Source organism: Orycteropus afer, unplaced genomic scaffold (assembly GCF_000298275.1).
Source record: "Orycteropus afer afer isolate SDZICR_OR568_19922 unplaced genomic scaffold, OryAfe1.0 scaffold00291, whole genome shotgun sequence".
In the NCBI taxonomy this organism is placed as follows: Eukaryota; Metazoa; Chordata; class Mammalia; order Tubulidentata; family Orycteropodidae; genus Orycteropus; species Orycteropus afer.
In genome coordinates this window covers 1,993,993-2,015,136 of record NW_006921878.1, presented here as the reverse complement: position 1 = coordinate 2,015,136, position 21,144 = coordinate 1,993,993, and the positions used below count along the sequence as shown (strand labels likewise).

The 21,144-nt window shown below is 53.0% G+C and overlaps 1 protein-coding gene across 1 annotated transcript in view; it reads right to left on the bottom strand.

Annotated features, from left to right (window-relative positions):
• The window catches only part of CELF5 (CUGBP Elav-like family member 5), a 34,232-nt gene extending 13,530 nt beyond the window's left edge, over positions 1 to 20,702 (bottom strand). The window contains exons 1-3 of the mRNA XM_042782322.1: positions 20,622 to 20,702; positions 3,034 to 3,082; positions 1,112 to 1,240 (exon numbers count right to left, since the gene is read on the bottom strand). Of these exons, the coding sequence (XP_042638256.1) occupies positions 1,112 to 1,240; positions 3,034 to 3,082 (178 nt within the window). The 5' untranslated portion in view covers positions 20,622 to 20,702. The remainder of the gene's footprint in view (positions 1 to 1,111; positions 1,241 to 3,033; positions 3,083 to 20,621) is intronic.
• Between the last annotated feature and the right edge of the window lie 442 nt (positions 20,703 to 21,144).

The window sequence follows — 21,144 nt, the reverse complement described above, 5'->3', positions numbered from 1 at the left end:
GCTGTGGAGTCTACTCAACTCACAGCGACCCCTCCGTGGGTTTCCGAGGCAGTACCTCTACGGAAGTAGATCGCCCAACCTTCCTTCCGAGGAGTGGCGGGTGGGTTTGAACTGCCAGCCTTCTGGTTAGCAGTCAAGTGCCTTAGGCACTATGCCACCAGAGCTATGTATATTCTCAACAACAATAAAATAAATACAATTTAAATATAAGTAAAAGGGTGGATCTTACAGCATGTGAATTCTATGTCAATTTCTTGAAAAGAAAAGAGACCACCAGCCACTTCAGTCCTGGGACAGTCACAAAGGCAAGAACAGAGAGGGGTCAGTGCCAGAGAGAGTAATCCAAAAAGGCAGGATCAGGCAGACAGAGACCACCAGACATGGGAAGGTGGAGCCAGAAACAGTCATGTGGACATGGTTGCAGAGAGTAGTTCTCCTTCTGAGCAGGCTCACAGGATGGGGGACCCCCGGACACAGTCCTAATCGGATACACACGTGGGCAGAGACAAGCCAAGTAGCTCAGAACACGCGGCACGACATTCCCAGACTGATACAGACACGAAGGTAGAAACAGTCACGTAAGCAGTCAGGTGGAACAACAGCCAGACACTAGAGACCCTCAGGTACAGGCAGATACAGGCAGGAACAGTGGGATGAACAGTCGGACGGAGTGACACACTCAACCCTAGTCATTAACGCCTGATGGACAGAGACAGACCAATGAACAGTTCCACATCCTACATGGTGCAGCCAAATGGGGACAGTGAGATAGGCATGCGGACAAACAGTCCACAGGACACAGGCAGATGCAGGCAAGACAGTCCTATGGATAATCAGGAGGCCGAATCAAAGATCACAGGACACAGGATGACACAGACGATCCAGCCACGCAGATAGGATTTGGCGGCAGGATCAGCCGGCCCCGCCCCTCACCTCCTTACCAGACCCGCCCCACCTAACCAGGCCCCGCCCCGTCCCTCCTAATCAGGCCCCGCCCCGTCCCTCCTAATCAGGCCCTGCCCCGCGCCACCTGGTCTTGCCCCACCCGCCTAGCCCCGCCCCTGGAGCATACCCTGGCCTTTTGCGTGCCCCCCTCCCGCGTGCCGGTCACCTTTGCTGCTGCCATCAGGCCCCCGGAGCACCGTGCACTCGTCGATGACCCCGAAGGGCTGGAAGAGCCGCAGCACGTCCTCCTCTGACTGCTGCTTGTTCAGCATGCCCACAAACAGCTTCCGGTCCCCTGGGGCAGAGACAGCACCTCAGCCGAGTCCCCAGGCCTCGGGGGCCACTGGACATGCCGGTTCCTCCAGTAGAGAGTGGGGCGGCAGGGCAAGGAGAGGGGGCGCTGCTGGCTCGTTCGACGCCCTTCCCCTGTGCTGGGCCCCACCCCCCACCCCTCTGTGCCCTGATGGTTTCACCTCCAGGCTTGTGCCCGGCCTGGGTGCCCCTGCCACGATGCCCTCCCTTCAATCCTCCCCCACCTCTGGTGCTCCAGGACCCCACCCTCCAGGCAAAGAGGTGCTTGGAGAGCCACCCACAGTGTCAGGGTTAGGGACTGCCTCGATTCCCCCCCGGCCTGGGTCCCTCCCTGTCTGTCCTCTCTCTAGATCTTCCAGGCAGGGATGGGCACAGGTGGTCCCTGCATCCCCACGGCTGCCCAGTCTTCCCAGAGCTGGGGAAGGGCCAGGCAGTGTGTGCCGGGTGAGGCAGGGGTGTGTGTGCCCCTGAGGGACCTGAGGAACCAGGACCCAAGGGCCTTCTGGAGGGGGTTGGTGGGAACCACCAGAGGCCAAAGGCTGGGCCAGAGCCCACCCCCTCAGGTAATTGCACAGCTCCGTGGCAATGGGGGGATGTGGCAACTTCATCTCCCAGTGATGTTGAGCTGGGTTGCTATGGAAACCAGTACTCGGCAGCTGTCACTCATGGGGTAGGAGGGAGAGAGAAGCAGATGCGGGGAGAAAGATGAGAAAGAATGAAAGAAGGAGACAGTAAGAGAGACACTGAGAGACAGTGAGGAGAGGAGTCGAGGGGAGAAGGAGACACAGAGGTAGGAGTGAGAAAGACAGAGACAGAAATAAAGAGACAGAGATGGAGAGAAACAGAGACAGACAGAGATAGAGACACATGAGAGAGAGAGAGGACTGGAGACCTGCAGACTTCACTTCCCCACTTCCTGGTCCGCACTAGCAGCCGGGGTGGACAAAGTGTGAAAGTGGTTCCCAGCCCAGCTAGCATTTACCGAGCTCTTCCACACGCACCAGAGCCCTAACAGTTCCGCCCTACAGCCCCCAGGTGGCCACTCTCCTTCACAGCCTGGGGGTGAGAAGGGAGTATGAAAATCTTCCGGGAAAACCAAGCTTGGATCTCACCAGGGACAACCAAGGATATCCCCCCATTTCATGGACTCACCCTCACTCTGTGGTCCTGCGAACAGCTGCAGCCCCACAGAGACAGTGCCCTCAGCCTGCACGCCTCACACCCTAGGCCCACACAGTCAAGTACACATGCTCCAACACACACACCCACGCATGGAGCCGGGCACACAGGCAGGTGGGCGCCCCACTGTGCATCCACACGCACGAGCTCCCATGCACCAGCCACAGAAACGTGCATGCACACACGCCCATGCCCACATCCACCCAGCAGCATGCTCACACACATGCACTTGCCCAGACATGCAAACGTGCATGCACACACATCCTCCCCACCACCAGAGTGCGGTCTACAGCCCTTCAGGGCCCCTCCGCCTCTGAAAGCCCCATTAAGGTACCCTGGAAGGAGTGAGGTGTTGCAAACAGCTGGGCCTGGCCAGACCCCATCTTCTGGACTGCAGCCCTTCCTGCCCTCCTGCCCTCAGCCCAGTCTGAGGCCTCTGCCTCTCCTGCCAGCACCAGGTGCAAGACCCAGCGTGTGACTGTTGTATGCATTTGTGCAGGAACCAGACCCCAGACCTCACTGCCCCCCCCCCATTCCTCTGCCAACCACCAGCCTTGGGGCTGAGGCTCCTGGCGGCCACGGAAAGATGACAACTACCTCCGCGGCTTTCGCTGTCCGCAGGCTTCACCTGGATCGGCCGCGCCATCTGTGGAGAGATGGGGGAGGGGAGGCAAGGTCGGCGGTGAAGGTGGTGTGGATGGGGTCTCTCTCTCTCTCTCTCTGGTCTGCCCACCTTCCCAGGCTCAAAACCCCAACACCCTTCAACAGCAACCTATACCTCAGTCAGATGTAGGATAACCAAATGACCCATGGTCCCACCTCCAGACTTTTGCTCCTGCTGTCTAGCAAACTCTTAGTCAGCCTTCAAAACCCAGCAACAATGTCCCCTCCTCCAGGAAGCCTCCCAAGTGTGACAGATTGTTGGCAGAGATGGCCCAATGCCTTTGATCCCTGTATGCATGCTCCTCTATGATATGACTTTGAAGCTCCTCCCATCAAGGGGTGGAATCTACTTCCCCACACTCTTGAATCTGGACTTGGCCATGTGACTTGCTTGGACCAACAGAATGCGGGGGAAGTGAAGCTGAGAGAGTTCTCAGCCTAGGCCTCAAGAGGGCTTGCAGCTTCAACTCGTGTCTTCTTGGAATCCTGAGACTGCCAAGCCCAGGTGAGCTACTGGAGGATGAGAGGCCACGTGAGAGAAAGGCCCAGCAGACAGACAGCACCATCGCCGAGCATGTGGGGGAGTCTGTCCTGCTCTGTCTACCCCAGTCAAGCCCCATCTGACTGCACGTGCGTAGGTGAGCCCCAAAAAGACCAGGAGAAGAACTGCACAGCGGAGCCCAGCCCTGGCTCACCAGCCACAGAACTCACTGCCATCCAGTCGATTCCTTGGTTTCCAAGGTGGTATCTCTATGGAAGTAGACTGCCCAGTCTTCCTTCTGAGGAGAGGCCGGTGGGTTTAAACCGCCAGCCTTCTGGTTAGCAGTCAAATGCCTTAGGCACTACGCCACCAGAGCTCCCAGCCACGGAATCATGAACAAATAAAATGGGGCTGTTTCCAATGACTAAATTGTGAGGTTACTTGTTATACGGCAGCAGCTGACTCATACCAAGGGAGCACCTATAGCAGCTTCTACAAGATTTGGATGGCGGACTCCCATCTCGGAATGGACCGGCTTGCCCTCTGGATACTTCTGTCCTTACCCCAGGGGCTGAAAGTGACATTTAAGGAATAAATCTTCCTCAATACCTTTTCCAACATAGCCAGCCCTCCAAACCCCAAACCAAAGTCACTGCCATTGAGTTGCTTCCGACTCACAGCGACCCCCATTGGGTTTCTGAGGTGGTAAACCTTTATGGAAGTAGATTGCCCCATCTTCCTTCCGAGGAGTGGCTGGTGGGTTTGAACTGCCAACCTTCTGGTTATCAGTCAAATGCCTTAGGCACTACCCCACCAGAGCTCCTTTAGCCAGCCCTGAGTATGAACTAACTTGCATATTTGAGAACAGATTCAAGGGATGTGGGAGGGGCATTTGCTTCTATGCTGGTTCTGGGACAGAATCTTCCTCCCAACCTGGTATCTCTGGTGAACTCCTGCTCATTCTTCAAAACCCAATTCAAAAGCAACCACCTAGGCAGTACTCCCACCGCACCGGACTTCTGCAGCCCGTGTCCCTCCTGCTTCTGGGCTGGAAGTGGCTATGTCTGCTCTGCCTACCTCCGGATGGCGGAAGGGCACAGCGTCACGCACACAGCACAGGGTATATGAGGGTATCTGGAGAGCTGGAACACCCCAGTCTCCTCCCCTCTGAACTTTGATTTGATCCCTTCTCCCAGATCCTGCTCTCTGTCTACTCTTCCGCACCGAGTCCCCTTTGAGTCTCCTCCTTCATTCTGTGTCCCCTTCCTCGGAGTCCCTTCCCCTGTCGGAGTCCCTGCTCTCTGTAAGCCCCTCCCATCTCAGAGCCCTCTCTCTTCTCTGGGTCCCGCCCCTCTCCAGGCCCCCTTCCCCTGTAAGCCCCTCCCCTTCTGAACCTTCTTCCCTCCCCAGCCTCCGCCCCTCTCTGAGACCCTCCTCCTGGCACATCTGAGCTGCCTCAATTTGAACCCAGCTTTGGGAGCCCCGGAACCATCCAGTGCCCCCAGTTCCCTGGCCCAGCCTTCCTGTCACCCAGCCACACCCTCAGCGGGACTGTGACCACCTGGAAAAGGAGGAACTCACACTTCCCTTCCCCCACCCAGTCAGTCGGATCCCCCTACACGCACACTGGGTTCTCTCCTCCTGGGTACCACACCCAGCCAGCCGTGGGAGATTATTTCAACCACATGGGACCAGCTTCAGGTGCTGAGGACAGACTGGGGTGACCATCAGAAGTGCAGGGGGGCCGTACTTGAGCTCCAGGCCCCTACTCTCCCCCTACCCTTCCCACCCCGCCTCTGCTCACCCTCACCTCCTCCCCCCCCTTCCCAGCACCTTGGGCAGATGAAGATGGGGTTGCCATGGCAACGCTGATTCACCACACGGAAGCTGGCAATTGTTGTTGCCATGGAAACCGCCTCTTAGGGGCGAGCCCAGCTCCTGCCTCGCACAAAAGAGATATTTAAATATAATCTTCTGGAGAGGCATGAGCCGAGGGCGGGAGGAAGGGGGCGGCCTCAGGGAGGGAGTGTGCCCCCAGTGCCGCACCCTACTCCCTCCCCATCCTCAGGACAAGGGGTACTTGCTCCCTATCTCTCCCGCCTGCCGCAGAGCCTGGGACCTTCCACCTCCTACAGGGAGGCCCCTTCCCCATCCTGAGTCAACCTGGGGGGAGAGGATGGCAGGTCCTGGCTGGCCCAGAGAAGCCAGGTGGGCAGCCCCCTCCTTTCCAGCCCCCCACTTCAAAGACGAGGCTCGGAGGCCCGGCCACCCCCTCCCCGCGGCCCCACGGCCCGCCTTACCCACCGGCCGCCCGCCCTGGAGACGTGCGCCAGGCTGGCATCCACGTGCCGCCCCTAGGCGCCCAGGCGCGCACACGCCGCACGCACGCCGGCCTGCGCAGCGCTGCCAGGCGGGGAGCTGGGTCTCCCCCACCGCGTCTCGCCCCTCCCGTCCCCTTACCCGCCCATCTGGCTCTGCCCACCTCCTTCCAGCTCCGTCACTCCATCTGTCCCACCGAGGTCTCTGCCTAGTGCCATCCCCCTTCCGCCACCTTCCCTGCCCCCTTCCTTCCTCCTGTCATTTATTCCACAAGACTCGGGGAGGGGGGCAGCCCCATGTGAAGCAATTTTGAAAGCCCAGAGAGGACCCCTCACCAGTGAGAGTGGAGAAGAAGACCGAGTCAGATGCAGACACTTCCTGGCCTGTGAGGGGTCAAGGCTGGGGAGAAGGGAAGAATTAAGGGCTGAGGGCCCTTAATTAAGGAGCAGTGGGCAGTGGAGGGCTGCACTGAAGAAGGAAAATCTGCAGTGGGTTTTGAAGTAGGAGTAGGAGCTTGTTTTTTGGGTGGACAGTGGAGACAGTTTCTCATATTGGAGCCAAACCTACATCCACTATTTAATCTCCAAGCAACTTACTTTATTTTATTATTTTTGGAGCCAAGTGATGCTTATGTCCTATTCAGGGGACAATTGAAGAAAGGCCTCTGGGAGCCTTGCTTGCTGCCTGGGGCAGTGTGGGCATCAGTGGTGGCACTGGGCACTTCCCAGGGTTGCCTCTACCCTGCATATACCGAGCCTCAGCGTAGCGCTCTGGGGCCATGCTGTCTGGCACAGGGATGCTGTCCTTTGAGACTCTAGGTCTGGTTCCAAACACCTTTATGAGATGGAAACCTTCACTCCCATTTTACAGATGGGCAAATCAAGGCCAGAGAGGGAAAACTGGCCCAGGACTGTTCCTCTACTCCTTTCCTTAGAGGGAGGGCCCAGCCATCTTCTCTCCAGCTGAGGGGTCCTGTCGGCTCAGGCTCAAGGAGTGTCTGGGATATTTGGGGGTGGGGATGGGGATGCACTAGGTGTCCAGAACCATGGGGGCCAAGCTCCTATTATGTGCCTCCAGCTTGCTGGGTGATGTCAGTTCAGCCAGACACCACTGGAGAAAGAGGGTCCTTCATGTCTAACCAAGGTTGCTGAGGGGCTGGGCCACTAAAGGGGACACTGCCTCTTTTCTTCACGAAGGTCTTGGGGTGTGAGGGATACCCCAGACCCTTTAGCTGCCCCGCTGTTCCTTTGAGCTCCCCGACAAGGGATGAGCTTGTCTGTCCGGCTTTGAGTCTCCCCACCAAAAACCAAACCCGCTGCCATCAAGTCAATTCTGACTCATAGCGACCCTACAGGGCAGAGTGGAACAACAAAGCACACAGTGCACTCTTAGCTGCTAGCCTGCAGGCTGGCAACTGGAATCCACCCAGCTCTACTACGGAGAAAGGCCTGGTGATCTGCTCTGATAAAGATCACAGCCAAGAAAACCCCACAGACCATTCTAGTCTGTCACGTGGGGTCACCGTGAGTCAGGGCCACCTCCTTGGCAATGGTTTGGTTTGGTTTCTTTATGTGTTTCAGATGGGGAAACTGAGGCCCCTGCAATGAGGGACTGCAGAAGGAGTCAGGCTGGGGCAGCCAAGGAGCTTCCTGGATTTGCACAGTTGAGCTGTTAAAAGATGCATGGCCTGGGGGAGGGTCCCAACTGGGTTGTTTCCAGGTCGTGCAAAAGAGAAACGAAAGCAAGGCACACCCCATCGGGCCCTCCCCTCCCACCTGGGCCCCAGTGCAGCCTCTAACACCCCGACCTGGCCTGTCCCTTGCATTACTCCCTGCTCTGGCTCCCTGTTGCCCTCGCGGCCCGAGTTCCAGCTTCTCATCCTCTGGTTCAAAGCCCCTCTGCAGCTCAGCACCAGCCATTCCTGCCCCCTCCTGCCACACCCCTGGGACAAGGTTGGAATGCATCCCCTTCCCAACCCCTCCTCACCCTTCAAGGTCCCCTCTTCTGTGAAGCCTTCCCTTTGGTATCCATCTTGCTTCTGCTTTGCCCAAACCTTGCCTTGATAGCACCCCCCACACACACACCCACACTGTCCCTTTTGGGGGTGAATTCCTGGGGGTAGGGGCTGAACAGGACACCCACCAAGGACCCACAAATGACAACTGTAGTGAAATGAGAGGAGCCCTACGGACTCTAGACACGACAGAAAGCACAACCCGGGCCCTGTGAGCAAAGAGTAAGTGGGACATGGCATCTGACCCAGCAAATAGCCACCAGAAGCACGTGACACGCACGGTCCTCAATTTCTCGGAGAGAAAACAGGTTGGGAAAAAAGAAATGACTGGTCCAGACTCAGAGCTCGACTCGGTGTGAACTGAAGTCATTAAAAAATCCTTTTCAAGTTCTTATTATATGCCAAGAACCTGACATGTGTCCCCTTGTAGAATCTTCAAAGCACCTTTACCGTTGTTGGGGGCCGTCAAGTCAGCTCCGACCCATAGAGAGAGACCCCGGGTACAACAAAGCAATACACTGCCCGGTCCCGTGCCAGCCTCATAATTGTTGCTATGTCTGAGCCCATCGTTGCAGCCACTGTGTCCGTCTGTCTCATTGGGAGGCTTCCTCTTTCATGCGGATCTGCTAGGCAGCCCATTTTATAGATGAGAACACTGAGGCCCATGGAGGTCAAACCATTAGACTCCCAGCACCTCAAGGCCCTGCCTGTTCTGGGGTAGACTCTGGCTCAAGTCCTGTGACCTGGGGTGGGCTTGGGGGCTGGTTTCTGCTAGGAGGCCACCCCAGCCTCCCCTGGGGGCACAGAGGGGGTTTTTAAGAGGATTTTGGTCTCAGAGGAGCTCTAGTGGTGCTGAGATTAAAGCATTTGGCTGTTAATCAAAACATTGGCGGTTCAAACCCACCAGCTGCTCTGTGGAAGAAAGATGAGGCAGTCGGTTTCCGTAAAGACTGACAGCCTTAGAAACCATATGAGGCGTTCCACTCTGTGCTCTAGGGGCGCTGAGAGTCGGAATCGACTCCAAGGCAGTGGGTTTGGTTTGGGCTGTGATTCTGTAAAGATTGACAGCCTTGGAAATCCTACAGGGCAGTTCTACTCTACCCTATAGGGTCGCTATGAGTCAGAATTGACTTGACAGCAGCGGGTTTGGTTTTTAGTGGGGAGACTCAAAGCGGGACAGACAAGCTCATCCCTTGTTGGAGAGCTCAAAGGAGCAGCAGGGCAGCTAAAGAGTCTGGGGTGTCCCTCACACCCCAAGACCTTCATGAAGAAAAGAGGCAGTGTCCCCTTTAGTGGCCCAGCCCCTCAGTGATGGAGACAAAGCAGCCCCCACTGCCCTTGCGGGGTCCCTTCCGTCTCCTGGATCTCCAGGCCGCTCTGGCTTCAGGGGGCTGGCCCTGGGGTGTGACAGCCGGGCTGCTGGAGTTGAAAGCATCCTGTTCAGCCTCAGTCCCAGGGTCCTAGGCCCATTCCGGAGGGTTCTATTCTGGGATTCGGTTATTCAATTTAGGATCCGATTCCAGAACGCTGAGATTTGATTAAACTGCATCCCCCGCGGATGCTGCTCTCACACTAGCAGAGTGAATGGGAAAGGGGGGTCACACTCGCTTCAGAGAGCAGCTCTGGGGGGCCGGCTGTGTCCTGGAGAGGAGCTGAGAGTCAATAAATGACCCAGGGTAGTCCCCTCCCAGCTCAAAACAAAAGAAGCAAACAGTAGCGTCCACTGCACCCTGTTTCCCCAAAACACACACATACACTCACAGACACACCCACACTCACATAAACACACAGACACACCTGTATACATACACACACACAGACACACACAGACACACCCACACTTACATGCATACACATATACAGACCCACCTACACACATGTATACATACACAGAGACACAGACATAGAGACACACATGTATACATACATGTACACATGTGTACATATACGAATCCACACAGCCACACATGTATACATGCACACATACATACCCACACTCAGACACCTAGACACACACACACATGCACTTACAGTCACATGCATACAGACACGCACACACATACACACATCCATACACATGCACGCACATACACACATATACACTCTCATGTACACTCCAATACCCACTCACACACAGACATACACTCAGGACATGCACACACTCACACACAGACGTGGTGTTGTTTTCAGGGTGGCGGATGGGGGAGATGGAGCTGCCCTGGCTTCCTGTGTGGCGTGGTCCTGCCCCCTGGCTCACAGGTGTACAGGTGTGGTGTGATGGATCACTTTTATATGGGCTTTTTCACCATGGTCTTGTAACTGCCACCAAGTGACTGAGTGGGACTGTGCAAATTAGTCTACCAAATAAGTCCCTTGGTGGCCCACCATGGGGATTGGATAGTTTGCTATAAATGTAACTAAAGTGTGTGACATCTTTCTGGGGATGGGACCAAGCAAATGAGGTGTATGCAACCTTAATGACGGAACTCTGGTAGCGTAGTGCCTAAAGCATTTGACTGCTAACCAGAAGGCTGGTGGTTCAAACCCACCAGCCACTCCTCAGAAGGAAGACTGGGCAATTGACTTCCATAGAGATACTGCCCAAGAAACCCAAGGAGGGGTTGCTATGCGTCGGGATTGACTTGACGACAGTGAGGGATTGGTAGTTTTGCCATCCTCCTAAAAGGAGTCATCCCAGAGGTGGTTGGGGGGGGACCTGACTCCCACCAAGAAGGAAGAGCTAGGAGTGGAGCATGTCCTTTGGGCCTGGAGTCCCAGTGCTGAGAACCTCCTAGACCCAGGATACAGAGAGAGAGCTGTGACACCAAGGCAGTGGGAGATGGCGAGAAGTAGTTGTAGAGAGACGGCGGCAGTGGAACCAGGAGATTGGGTGGAGACAGTGCAGTGGGCATTCTGGCCCACGGAGCAAGGCAGCTACAGCGGGTCTGCCAACTCAGAGTGAGAGAGCTGAGTGCCTGCGGCCGAGGCTGGCCGGTGGGGTGGGGGTGCCTCTGGGCACGTAGAGTTGAAGCTAAAGAGCGTTGTAACACTTGCCCAAGGAGGACAGAGGCCAGGCTGGCCCAAGAGGCCTGACGCCAAAGGGCCAGGGAGAAGCCTGCCTGTGGACACAGCTGAAAAAGTGTCCTGACCAAAGAACTGTATCCTGAATTATAACCTGTTACTTTGCTAGAAAGCCCCATCATTGTGAGTTCTGTGTGGCCACTGCAACGAATCATTGAACCTAGCAGAGAAGTGGAGAGTGACGTGGGAGGGACGGCTGGTGTCAGAACTGGTCAACAGGTTGGAGAGAGGAGGTACGTCCGACCTGTGCCTCACAGGAATGGGTTCTGGGCTGCTGCTGCTGACTCTCTCCTCCTTGTGAAGCTAGACGAGGTCAGACGCCCCCACCACGCCATTCTTCACACAGCCGGGGGCAGGCACACAGTCCTGCAGGTGAGCTTCTCAGTGGGAGGCCAGCCTCGTGTGGGGCTGCCCCGTCCTCCAGAGGGGAACCCCAGCAGCCCTGGCTACTCAGCTCTCATTCTGAAAGCACCAAGTCCATTTCTGCGGGTGTCCTCAGGGGAGGGAGGTTCACTCCAAAAGTCAATCCCCTTACTAATCAGGTGGGTCTTATGAATGGTTAATGATTGAATTAAAAAAACCAAACTCACTGCCATAGAGTCGTTTCGACTCACAGTGACCGATACGGTATCACTACGGAAGTAGATTGCCCAACCTTCCTTTTGAGGAGTGGCTAGTAGGTTTGAACTACCAGCCTTCTGGTTAGCAGTCAAATGCCTTAGGCGCTATGCCACCAGAGCTCCCCCCAAAAAACAATAAGCTGAAGCCCTACCCCTTGGTACCTGTGAACGTGATCTTGTTTGGAAACAAGAGTCTTGGAAGATGTTATCAGTTAACATGAGGTCATATGGGAGGAGGGTGGTCCTAAACCCATCGGAGTGGTGTCTTATTAAAGAACAGATAGGGAGGGTCAGACAGAAGAAAGACAGCCAGGTCACTATGGAGACAGATGTAAACCGAGGAACACCAAAAAGTACTAGAAACAAGCAGAGAGGCACGGCACAGATTCTCCCTCAGAAGAGGAATCGACACGGCTGAACCCTGGTTTGGACTTCTAGCCTCCAGAGGTGTGAGACAATAGACTTCTGTTCTTATAAGCCGCCCACTTTGCAGAACTTTGTTAGAGCAGCCCTGGGAAATGGGTACATCTGAAGACACTCATACTCTCCCAAAGGGTATAGCTGAATGGAAATGCAGCATGTGTCCCTGACAGAAACACAGCACACGTCCACCTAAAGATGAGGGCAAAGGTGCTCAATGGCAGCGCTATTCACACCAGCCAAACAACGGGCAACAATCCAAGCATCCATTGACAGCAGAGTGGGTAAACCAAACATGTAATCCAGCCGTGGAATACTAGTCAGCAGTGAAAAAGGACAACCTGCCAAGGCTACAACAACTTGGGAGGATCTCATCAGTCATTGTGAGTCAAAGGCAGACATAAGACTGCATGTAAAGCTGCCATCTAGATGCAGCAATGGGTCTCTCATCAATCATCAATCAGAGCAAAGAAGAATGAAGAAAACCAAAATTCATGGATACAATCAGTCCTAGTGACTGGCACACCGTCCAATCTGCAGCCTATATGACTATAAGACCAGAAGAACTAGATGATGCCCAGCTACCAATGTCAACCACTTGGAAGGGGATCTATGCAGGAGATCCTGGATAGAGAGGGAGAACAATGTGGAAAAAATTCAAAATCATTTGGAGAAAAAAAAAGGGGGGGGACCAGGTTTGCTGGTCTGATAGAGCCTGGTGAAACCACTGAGACTATGGCCCCTAGCTGCCTTTCAGGACTGGAATTGAACCCACACCTGTGGCTTCCAGCCAAACAAAAGACAAGGATATGAGTTACCTGAGGTGGATACACTTCTTGGAGAACACAATCATGGGAGAAAGAAGGGCTGTGTATGCACAGGGAGACAGCTCAGAGGGCAGGAGTGCATGGAGGGATGGACACAGGAAAGAGGTAACTATCGGGAGGAAGTGGGAGGAGAGCTGTTCCATCGTGATAAATTGTGGTCAATGACATGAGACAAAGTATATGTGAACTGCTGTATGGACAGTGAATTTGCTCTGTAAATTTTCACCCAAATCACAATTAAAAAAAGAAAAAGAAAAAGAACTGCATGTAATAGTATCCCATTCACATGAAATTAAAAGGAAAACAGGTAAAGTATAAACCACCTAATATTTTAAGGAGGTATTCCTAAGTTTTAAAATCAGAACGAAAAGGAGGAATGGTTGTCGTAAAAGGCAGGATAGTAACTCTTTTAGCAGAAAGGGAGAGCACTGGGCTTGGGACGGGGCACGGGATGGGGCTGGTTTCTGGGGGACTGGCCGGGAAGTGGTACTGGGGGGTTTGCTTTATAATTACTTGTGTTTCATACACCTGTCTGTATGTATGTGGTATTTCTCACACCGTAAGAAGTGTTTTGGAGGAGTCAGCCACCATGCTCAGGGAAGCCTGGCTAGACCTGGAGGGGCGAAGGCAGTGAACTCAGTCTCAGGGGATCCCCTCATGCCTAGGGTCCCACTCCGAGCTGCCACCTTCTTGTTTATTGAACATGTCCCCTCACCCTGGGGCCAGCTTGTAAGAAACCCAACCAGAGAATCCAGAGGTCGAAGGCTCCATACCCACCAACTTCACCCTGCCACCGTCTTGCCGAGTGGCCTCAGACCAGTCCCTCCTATTCTTTGAGCTTCAGTTTTCCCCTAAGAAATGGTGCTAGCATGAGGTCACAGGCCCTGCTGGGAACCAGTAGTAATTTATTCCCCAAGCCCATTCTTGAAAGCTGGGGAAACTGAGGCCCAGAGAGGAGAAGGACATTGCTGGAGGGCCCCCTCTCTTGAGCTGGGGTCCAGGAGAGACCATGAACCCCACAGTGTGGACGTACATGCCCACTATTTTCTAGCATTGAGCTCCTCGTGAGTGGCTCCCTGTGTCCCCATCTGTGTGTGTCTCTATGGTCCTTGTGCACAGTTAGGAGCAACTGCAGATGCATCAGGTTCACCTTGGCCTCTCTTCCTCTAGATTCTAGACTTTAGATCTGCACTGTCAAACGTGGTAGCTGACCTCCAGCTGAGCGCACTCTAGGCCTATCCTGTCCAATAGGGTAGCTGGCCCCTGGTCTAGAACATTCTGCATCAGTATCATCCAATATGGTAGCCTATCCCCAGTCTAGCACACTTCCAGATCCACACTGTTCAACACAGTGGGTGAACCCTGGTGTGGAACGTTCAAGATCTGTGCCATCCAATGTGGTAGCTGATCCCCAGTCTAGAACATTCTAGATCAACACTCAATATGGTAGCTGATCCCTTCTCTAGAACATTCTAGACAAGTTGGATCCAATTCATAGTGACCCCTCCTTGGGTTTCCGAGGCAGTATCACTGCAGAAATAGATTGCCCAACCTTCCTTCTGAGGAGTAGCTGGTGGGTTTGAACTGCCAGCCTTCTGGTTAGCAGTCAAACGTCTTAGGCAGTATGCCACCAGAGCTCCTAGAACATTCTAGACATAAAAAAAAAAAAAAAAAAAAAAAAAAAACCTCACTGCTGTTCAGTCGGATCCAACTCATAGTGACCCCTCCTTGGGTTTCTGAGGTGGTATCACTACAGAAGTAGATTGCCCAATCTTCCTTATTCTAGATACACTCAGTCCAAACTCATAGCCACTGATAACCTGTAGCAATTTAAGTTTAAATTAAACTTAAATAACATAAAAAATTTAGTTGCTCAGTTTCCCTGGCCACATTTCCAGGGCTCCACAGCTATACGGCCATGTGGTCAGAAGGGACCAGTCCGTAGAGAAGGATGTCATGCTTGGTAACGTGGAGGGTCAGCGAGAAAGGGGAAGACCATCAATGAGATGGACGGACACAACAGGGATTGTGGGCATGGTGCGGAGCCGGGCAGGATTTTGTTCCCTGGTACATAAGGTCACTATGAGTCAGAGCTAACTTGAGGGCACCTAACAACAACAACAACAGCTACCCGGGGCTACTGTTATTAGTGCTGGTTGCCATCCAGTCAACTCTCACTCATGGCAACACTAGATGACAAAGTCGAATTGCCCCATAGGGTTTCCTAAGCTGTAATCTTTATGAGAGCAGATTGCCAGATCTTCCCCACTGCAGAGCCCCTGGGTGAGTTTGAACCCCAACCTTCTAGTTAACAATGGAGCTCTTTACCACTGGTTATCACTGACCTGGATGTCTAGAACAGAGACTGGCAAACTACAGTTCCCAGGCCTATTCCAGCTCCCTGCCTGTTTTTATAAATAAAGTTTTATTGGCACACAACGAGATCCCTTCATTGACATGGTGTCTCTGGACATTTTAGTGCCTATAACAGCAGGGCCTGGGAAGTTGTGACAAAGACCTTATGGCCCACAAAAGCTGAAAATATACTCTCTGACCCTTCACAGAAAGAGTTTGCTACAACTGATCTAGGACATTGTCCATGAGAGTCACTGACCACTTGACATGGGGCTGGGGCGATGGAGGAACCAAAGTGTAGATTTGGTTTAGTTATAATAAATATCAATTTGAATTTAAATAACTGTCCTGTTCTTAGGAAACTTCCAAGTATGTTTAGAATAACTTGGGTATTTGAATCTACTTTTACTTTTTTCAATGGTCAAATTTATAAAATCTAAATAGATCAGGCATTCACAGTAAAAATTTAATATCTGTGGAAGTTAAGGTTGTGTCAGCGTGGCTGGGCCTGGTTGGGTGGCTGGGCAGCTGGATGTAGTGTTCCCCATGATGAGCCTGGTAATCATCTCCATGGTGGAACCTACGGGAGCAGCTGAGTAGCTGCCTTTGGGATGTGGTCTGCTCCCAGTACATAAGAAGCAGCTTTCAGAAAGGTCTCTGCAGCTTTTTGGCACGGTTGGACCCTGCATGTAGCTGAGTCTTCATTCAGCAGCCTGCCATGCCCTGTGGATCTTGGAACTTCTTCTGGACTTGAACTAGTGACCTGCAATGCTGTCTGATGATCTTTAGACTACACCTTTTTACCTGTCGACCTTGGGTTTGCCAGCCTCAGCAGCCAGCAGCCACCTAAGTTAAGAAAAGCTTCCAGCTCTAGGGGCTGGGTGAAAGCCCCATGACCTTGGGCTTCTGCTCTGCCTCTTGCTCCAGGCCCACTGACGCTGGAGGCTTTTTCCCAACTCATGCCGCTGCAGGGGTTGATGAGCTCAAGATTGGAGGCAGTATGACGGCTGTTGACTTCGACAGATGACGAATCCAAGATCAGGGAAAATGCTGGATTGTCCACTCACAGGCAGTTGTAGGCAGCACAATGGGATCCAGATCCACAGAAGGTTCCTGAATTTTCCCAGGATGTCAATATATATATGGGAAGCAGGCCACACCCCCAGGGAAACTCCCTTTCAGTGGATTGGCTGCTCAAAGCATATACATTCAATCTCATCATGGGAACAACCACATCGCACCTGCTGAAACCACTCAGAATTGTGGTGCAGCCAAGTTGACACACAACTCCAACTATCACAGTATCTGATTAGCAATGTGAGTGTAAAGTACACAGCAGATTCCAAAAACTGTGTGGAAAGCAAACAAACAGAATGAGAACTATCCCAATAATAAATTTCCTATCGATGATGTGTTGAAAGGAGCTCTGGTAGTGTAGAGCTTAAGACACTTGACTGCTAACTAGAAGGCTGGTGGTTCAAACCCAACAGCCACTCCTTGGAAGGAAGGTTGGGCGATCTATTTCCATAGTGATACCACCTTGGAAATCCAAGGAGGGGTCGCTATGAGTCGGGACCAACTCGACGGCACATAACAACAACAACAACAACAACAACGATGTGTTGAAAAAATAAGATTTGGGATATATTGGGTTAAAATGGAATATATTATTAAAATTGATTTCACCAGTTATTTGGCTGCTAACCAGAAGGTCAGTGGTTCAAACCCACTGGCCGTTCTGCAGAAGGAAGATTGGGCACTCTACTTCTGTAAAGATTTACTGCCTCAGAAACCCCATGAGGGTTGCTATGAATGTGAATTGGCTTGATGTCAGTGAGTTTGGGTTTTTTTGGTTTTCAAGTGGCTTCGCGGAAATTTTAAATTTCCACAGGGTGTGTGTTAAATCTCCACTGGACAGCACTGCCCAGAACGTTCAGCAGCTTTGCCCTCCAACCTTAGCATGATTGACATTTGGGCTGGAGCCTTCTGTGGGGTGGGGCCATCCTGTGCACGGTAGAGTGTCGACTAGCATTCCTGGCCTCCACCACCCGATGCCTGCAGTACCCCCTCCAGTCTTGACAACCACAAATGTCCCCAGACATCGCCCAGGGTCCCCTGGGGGCAGAATCACCCTGGAGGAGAACCCCCCACATACTCTGTCCCACAGTCCTCTGACCTCCTGGCGTCCTAAGACTGTCCACGTTTAAATCCATACACCGAGTGGGGAGGAGGGGGGCGGAGTCACAGGAGTGGGCGGGTCTCCCTGGTCTACACCATCTGACCCACTGGGAGTTTATCCTGGTGTGTGGTGTGAGCAGGGACCAAATGCAATTTTTTTCCAAAGAATTAACACAGGATTTCCTTTCCCAGCCGTGCTGACAGAGGGGCCAGACCCTTCTCTGGGGTGGGCCGTCCTGTGCACTGCAGGGTGTGAAGGGAGCATCCCTGGCCTTCACCCACTCGATGCCCCCCAAGTCATGACACCCACGCATGTCCCCAATATCACCCAGTGTCCCTGAGGGTCAGAAGCACCCCCAGTTGAGAATCCCTCCTACCCTAACCTAAACTCCTTCATCAGGCGACCACACCTCTCGTGTTCTAGACTCTTGAGCTGTGTCCAACAGAAGGCTGGGCATGTTCCTGCCTCCAAGTCTCGGTACACGCCATCCCCACACCACCTCCATCTCCATCTGTCAAAACCCTCCTTATCTCTCAAGACTCAGCGCAAATGCCCACTCCTGCAAGAAATCATCCCACCTGCCTTCCACTAAACGGCCAGCCTCTGTCCACGGAGGCTCAAGTGTGGCTGGGATGCTCAACAGGTTTCAGCAAAGCTTCCAGACTGAGACCAGGAAGAAGGGCCTGGTGACTGGCTTCCGGAAATCATCCAGTGAGAGCCCTATGGACCACACAACGGTCCAATGATGATGATGGAATAGGACGGGGCAGCAGTGTTTGGTTCTGTTGTGTGTGGGGTCATCATGAGTTGGGGTCAATGGCCAATGGTCAGGGCCGGTGACCTGGGCCCGCTGCCCAACGCTCACTTTTCCATTCATTCTGTAATCACCCCTGTGGTTGTTGAATGGTGGCCTCCCACAAGACAAGTTCAAGTTCTAACCTCCAGAGTCTGTAATCATGACATTATTTGGGGGGAAAAAAAAAAAAAAAGTCTTGGCAGATGTTATTAACTTAAGGATCTGGAAATGAGATCATCTTGGATTTGGGGTGAGCTCCAAATCCAGTGACAGGCATCCTGAAAAGAGAAAGGAGAGGGGGACTTGGGAGACACAGACACAGGGAAAAGCCATGTGAAGACAGAGGTGAAGGCTGGACTTACGTAGCTACAAGCCCCAGTCTCTGGGGAAAGTAAAGTAGAGGGTCAGCGGAAACGAGGAAAGCCCTCAGTGAGATGGACTGACACACGGCCACAGCAATAGGCTCAGACACACCGACAATCCTGAAGATGGCACAGGACTGGGCCCTCCAACCACTGCCGTCGGGTCGGTCTCGGTCCCCAGCGCCCCCAGAGGACAGAGTGGAACTGCCCCACAGGGTCTCCAAGGCTGTCAGTCTTCACAGAAGCAAAGCCCAAACCACACCACTGCAGTGGAGTCCATTCTGACCCACAGCGCCCCTAGAGGACAGAGTGGAACTGCCCCAGAGGGTTTCCAAGGCTGTCAATCTTCACAGAAGCAAAGCCCAAACCATACCCACTGCTTTGGAGTCTATTCCAACTCACAGCGCCCCTAGAGGACAGAGTGGAACTGCCCCAGAGGGTTTCCAAGGCTGTCAATCTTATGGAAGGAGACAGCCTCATCATACTCCCGCAGAGCAGCTGGTGGTTTGAACTGTGGACATTTCAGTTAATAGCCTACTTCTTAACCTTTTGCTTTTTATGTCAAGAAACAGGCAGGGTTTAGGCTCCTCCCTATTACCCATAAGACCCTGCATGACATGCCCCATCCCCTCTCTTCCCTCATCCTCTCTCCCCTTCACTCACTCCACTCAGGCCACATAGGCCTCCTTGCTTACTAGGCTGGGTTTTGCCTCAGGACCTTTGCACAGGCTATTCCCTTTGCCTGGAATGTCTGGCTGATACTAACCCATGCTTCATGTTGCACCCTGGGCCAGGAGCCCTTGTGCAGTATGCCCCCTGCACTATCATACACCCTGGCTCTGGTATGATGCTCAGGGCATGGCATGCAGTAGGCACTCAATAAATGCTCACTCAGATGATGGTTCCTGCCCGTCAGCTCCTGACACTTCTTCCTGGATCCAGTCCCTGCTGGTTGCCATTGAGTCACTTCAACTCATAGCGACCTCATGTGACAGGAGAACTGCCCTGGAGGGTTTCCTAGGTTACAGCAAATAATCCAAGAAGCTGGACTATATGAAGAAGATGCAGCATCAGGATTGGAGGAAGACTCAGGGACAACCTGCAATGTGCAGCTGACACAACCTTGCTTGCTGAAAGGGAAGAGGATTCCAAGCACTTACTGATGAAGATCTAAGATTACAGCCTTCAGTGTGGATTACACCTCAACATAAAGAAAACAGAAATCCTCACAACTGGGCCAATAAGCTACATCATGATACATGGAGAAAAGATTGAAGTTGTCAAGGATTTCATTTTACTTGGATCCACAATCAATGCCCATGGAAGTAGCAGTCAACAAGTCAGATGACCTATTGCACTGGGCAAATCTGCTGCAAATGAAGATGTCACTTTGAGGACTCAGGTGCCCCTGACCCAACCCATGGTATTTTCAATCCCCTCATGTGCATGGGAAAGCTGGACAATGAATAAGGAAGACCGAAGAAGAGTTGATGCATTTGAATTATGGTGTTGACGAAGAATATTGAAAACACCACGGACTACCAGAAGAATGAACAAATCTGTCTTGGAAGAAGTACACCCGGAATGCTCTTTAGAAGCAAGGATGAACAGACTTCATCTCTTGTACTTTGGTCATGTGATCAGGAGGAACCAATCCCTGGAGACGAACATCATGCTTGGTAAAGTGGAGGGGTCAGGGAAAAAGAAGAAGACCCTCAATGAGACAGACTGACACAGTGGCTACAACGATGGGCTCACACATAGCTATGACAGTGAGGACAGAGCAGAACCGCGCAGTGCTTCTTTCTGTTGGACACGCAGTCACTGTGAGTTGGAATCAACTCAAAGTAGCCTTATACCACCAATAACAACCTCAGTGGGAGCAGACTGCCTGATCTTTCTCCCTTGGAGTCCCTGGGTGGGTTAGAACTGCCAATCTTTCATTTCAGTTACCAACTGAGTATTAACCCTTGTCCCACCAGGGCTCCATTTCTGGTCCCAGGAAGTGGCTCGGAGGCCACCCCTCTGCACCCTCCCCCACACAGACACCTCGCAGGGCAGGACTCACCCCGGGCAGAGTCTTCTGTTCGTGCAGGGCCGTCTGGGCTTTGATGGCGGAGTCCCGGGCACAATAGGTGAGAAACGCACAGCCTAGAGGGGAGAGAGGGGGAGGGGCGTTACGCGGAGAGCAGGCTGACCCCCAGCCCGGAAGCACCGCGTGTCTGATCCCACTTCTGAGATCTGTCTGAACGCAGAAAGGGGTTGCTTGAGGCAGGGGCAGGGAGTCCTGGTGGCGCCACAGTTAAGTGCTTGGCTGCTAATAGAAAGGTTAGCAGTTCAAACCCAGCCAATGGCTCCAAGGGAGATGATCTTCCATAAAAATTGTAGCCCAGCAAACCCTACAACTGTCTCACAGGAGGTGCGTGACCTAATGACAGGGCTGAGGAAGCCAGGAGGGGTCGTTGCAGGGCACCGAGCTGTCTGGGACAACAGAGGCGCATGCTGCCACGTCCATGGTTTCCCAGTCACATATCAGTCAGTGTTTCACTGCTATTCATAAGGTTTTCAGCGGGCAATTTTTCTTTCTTTTT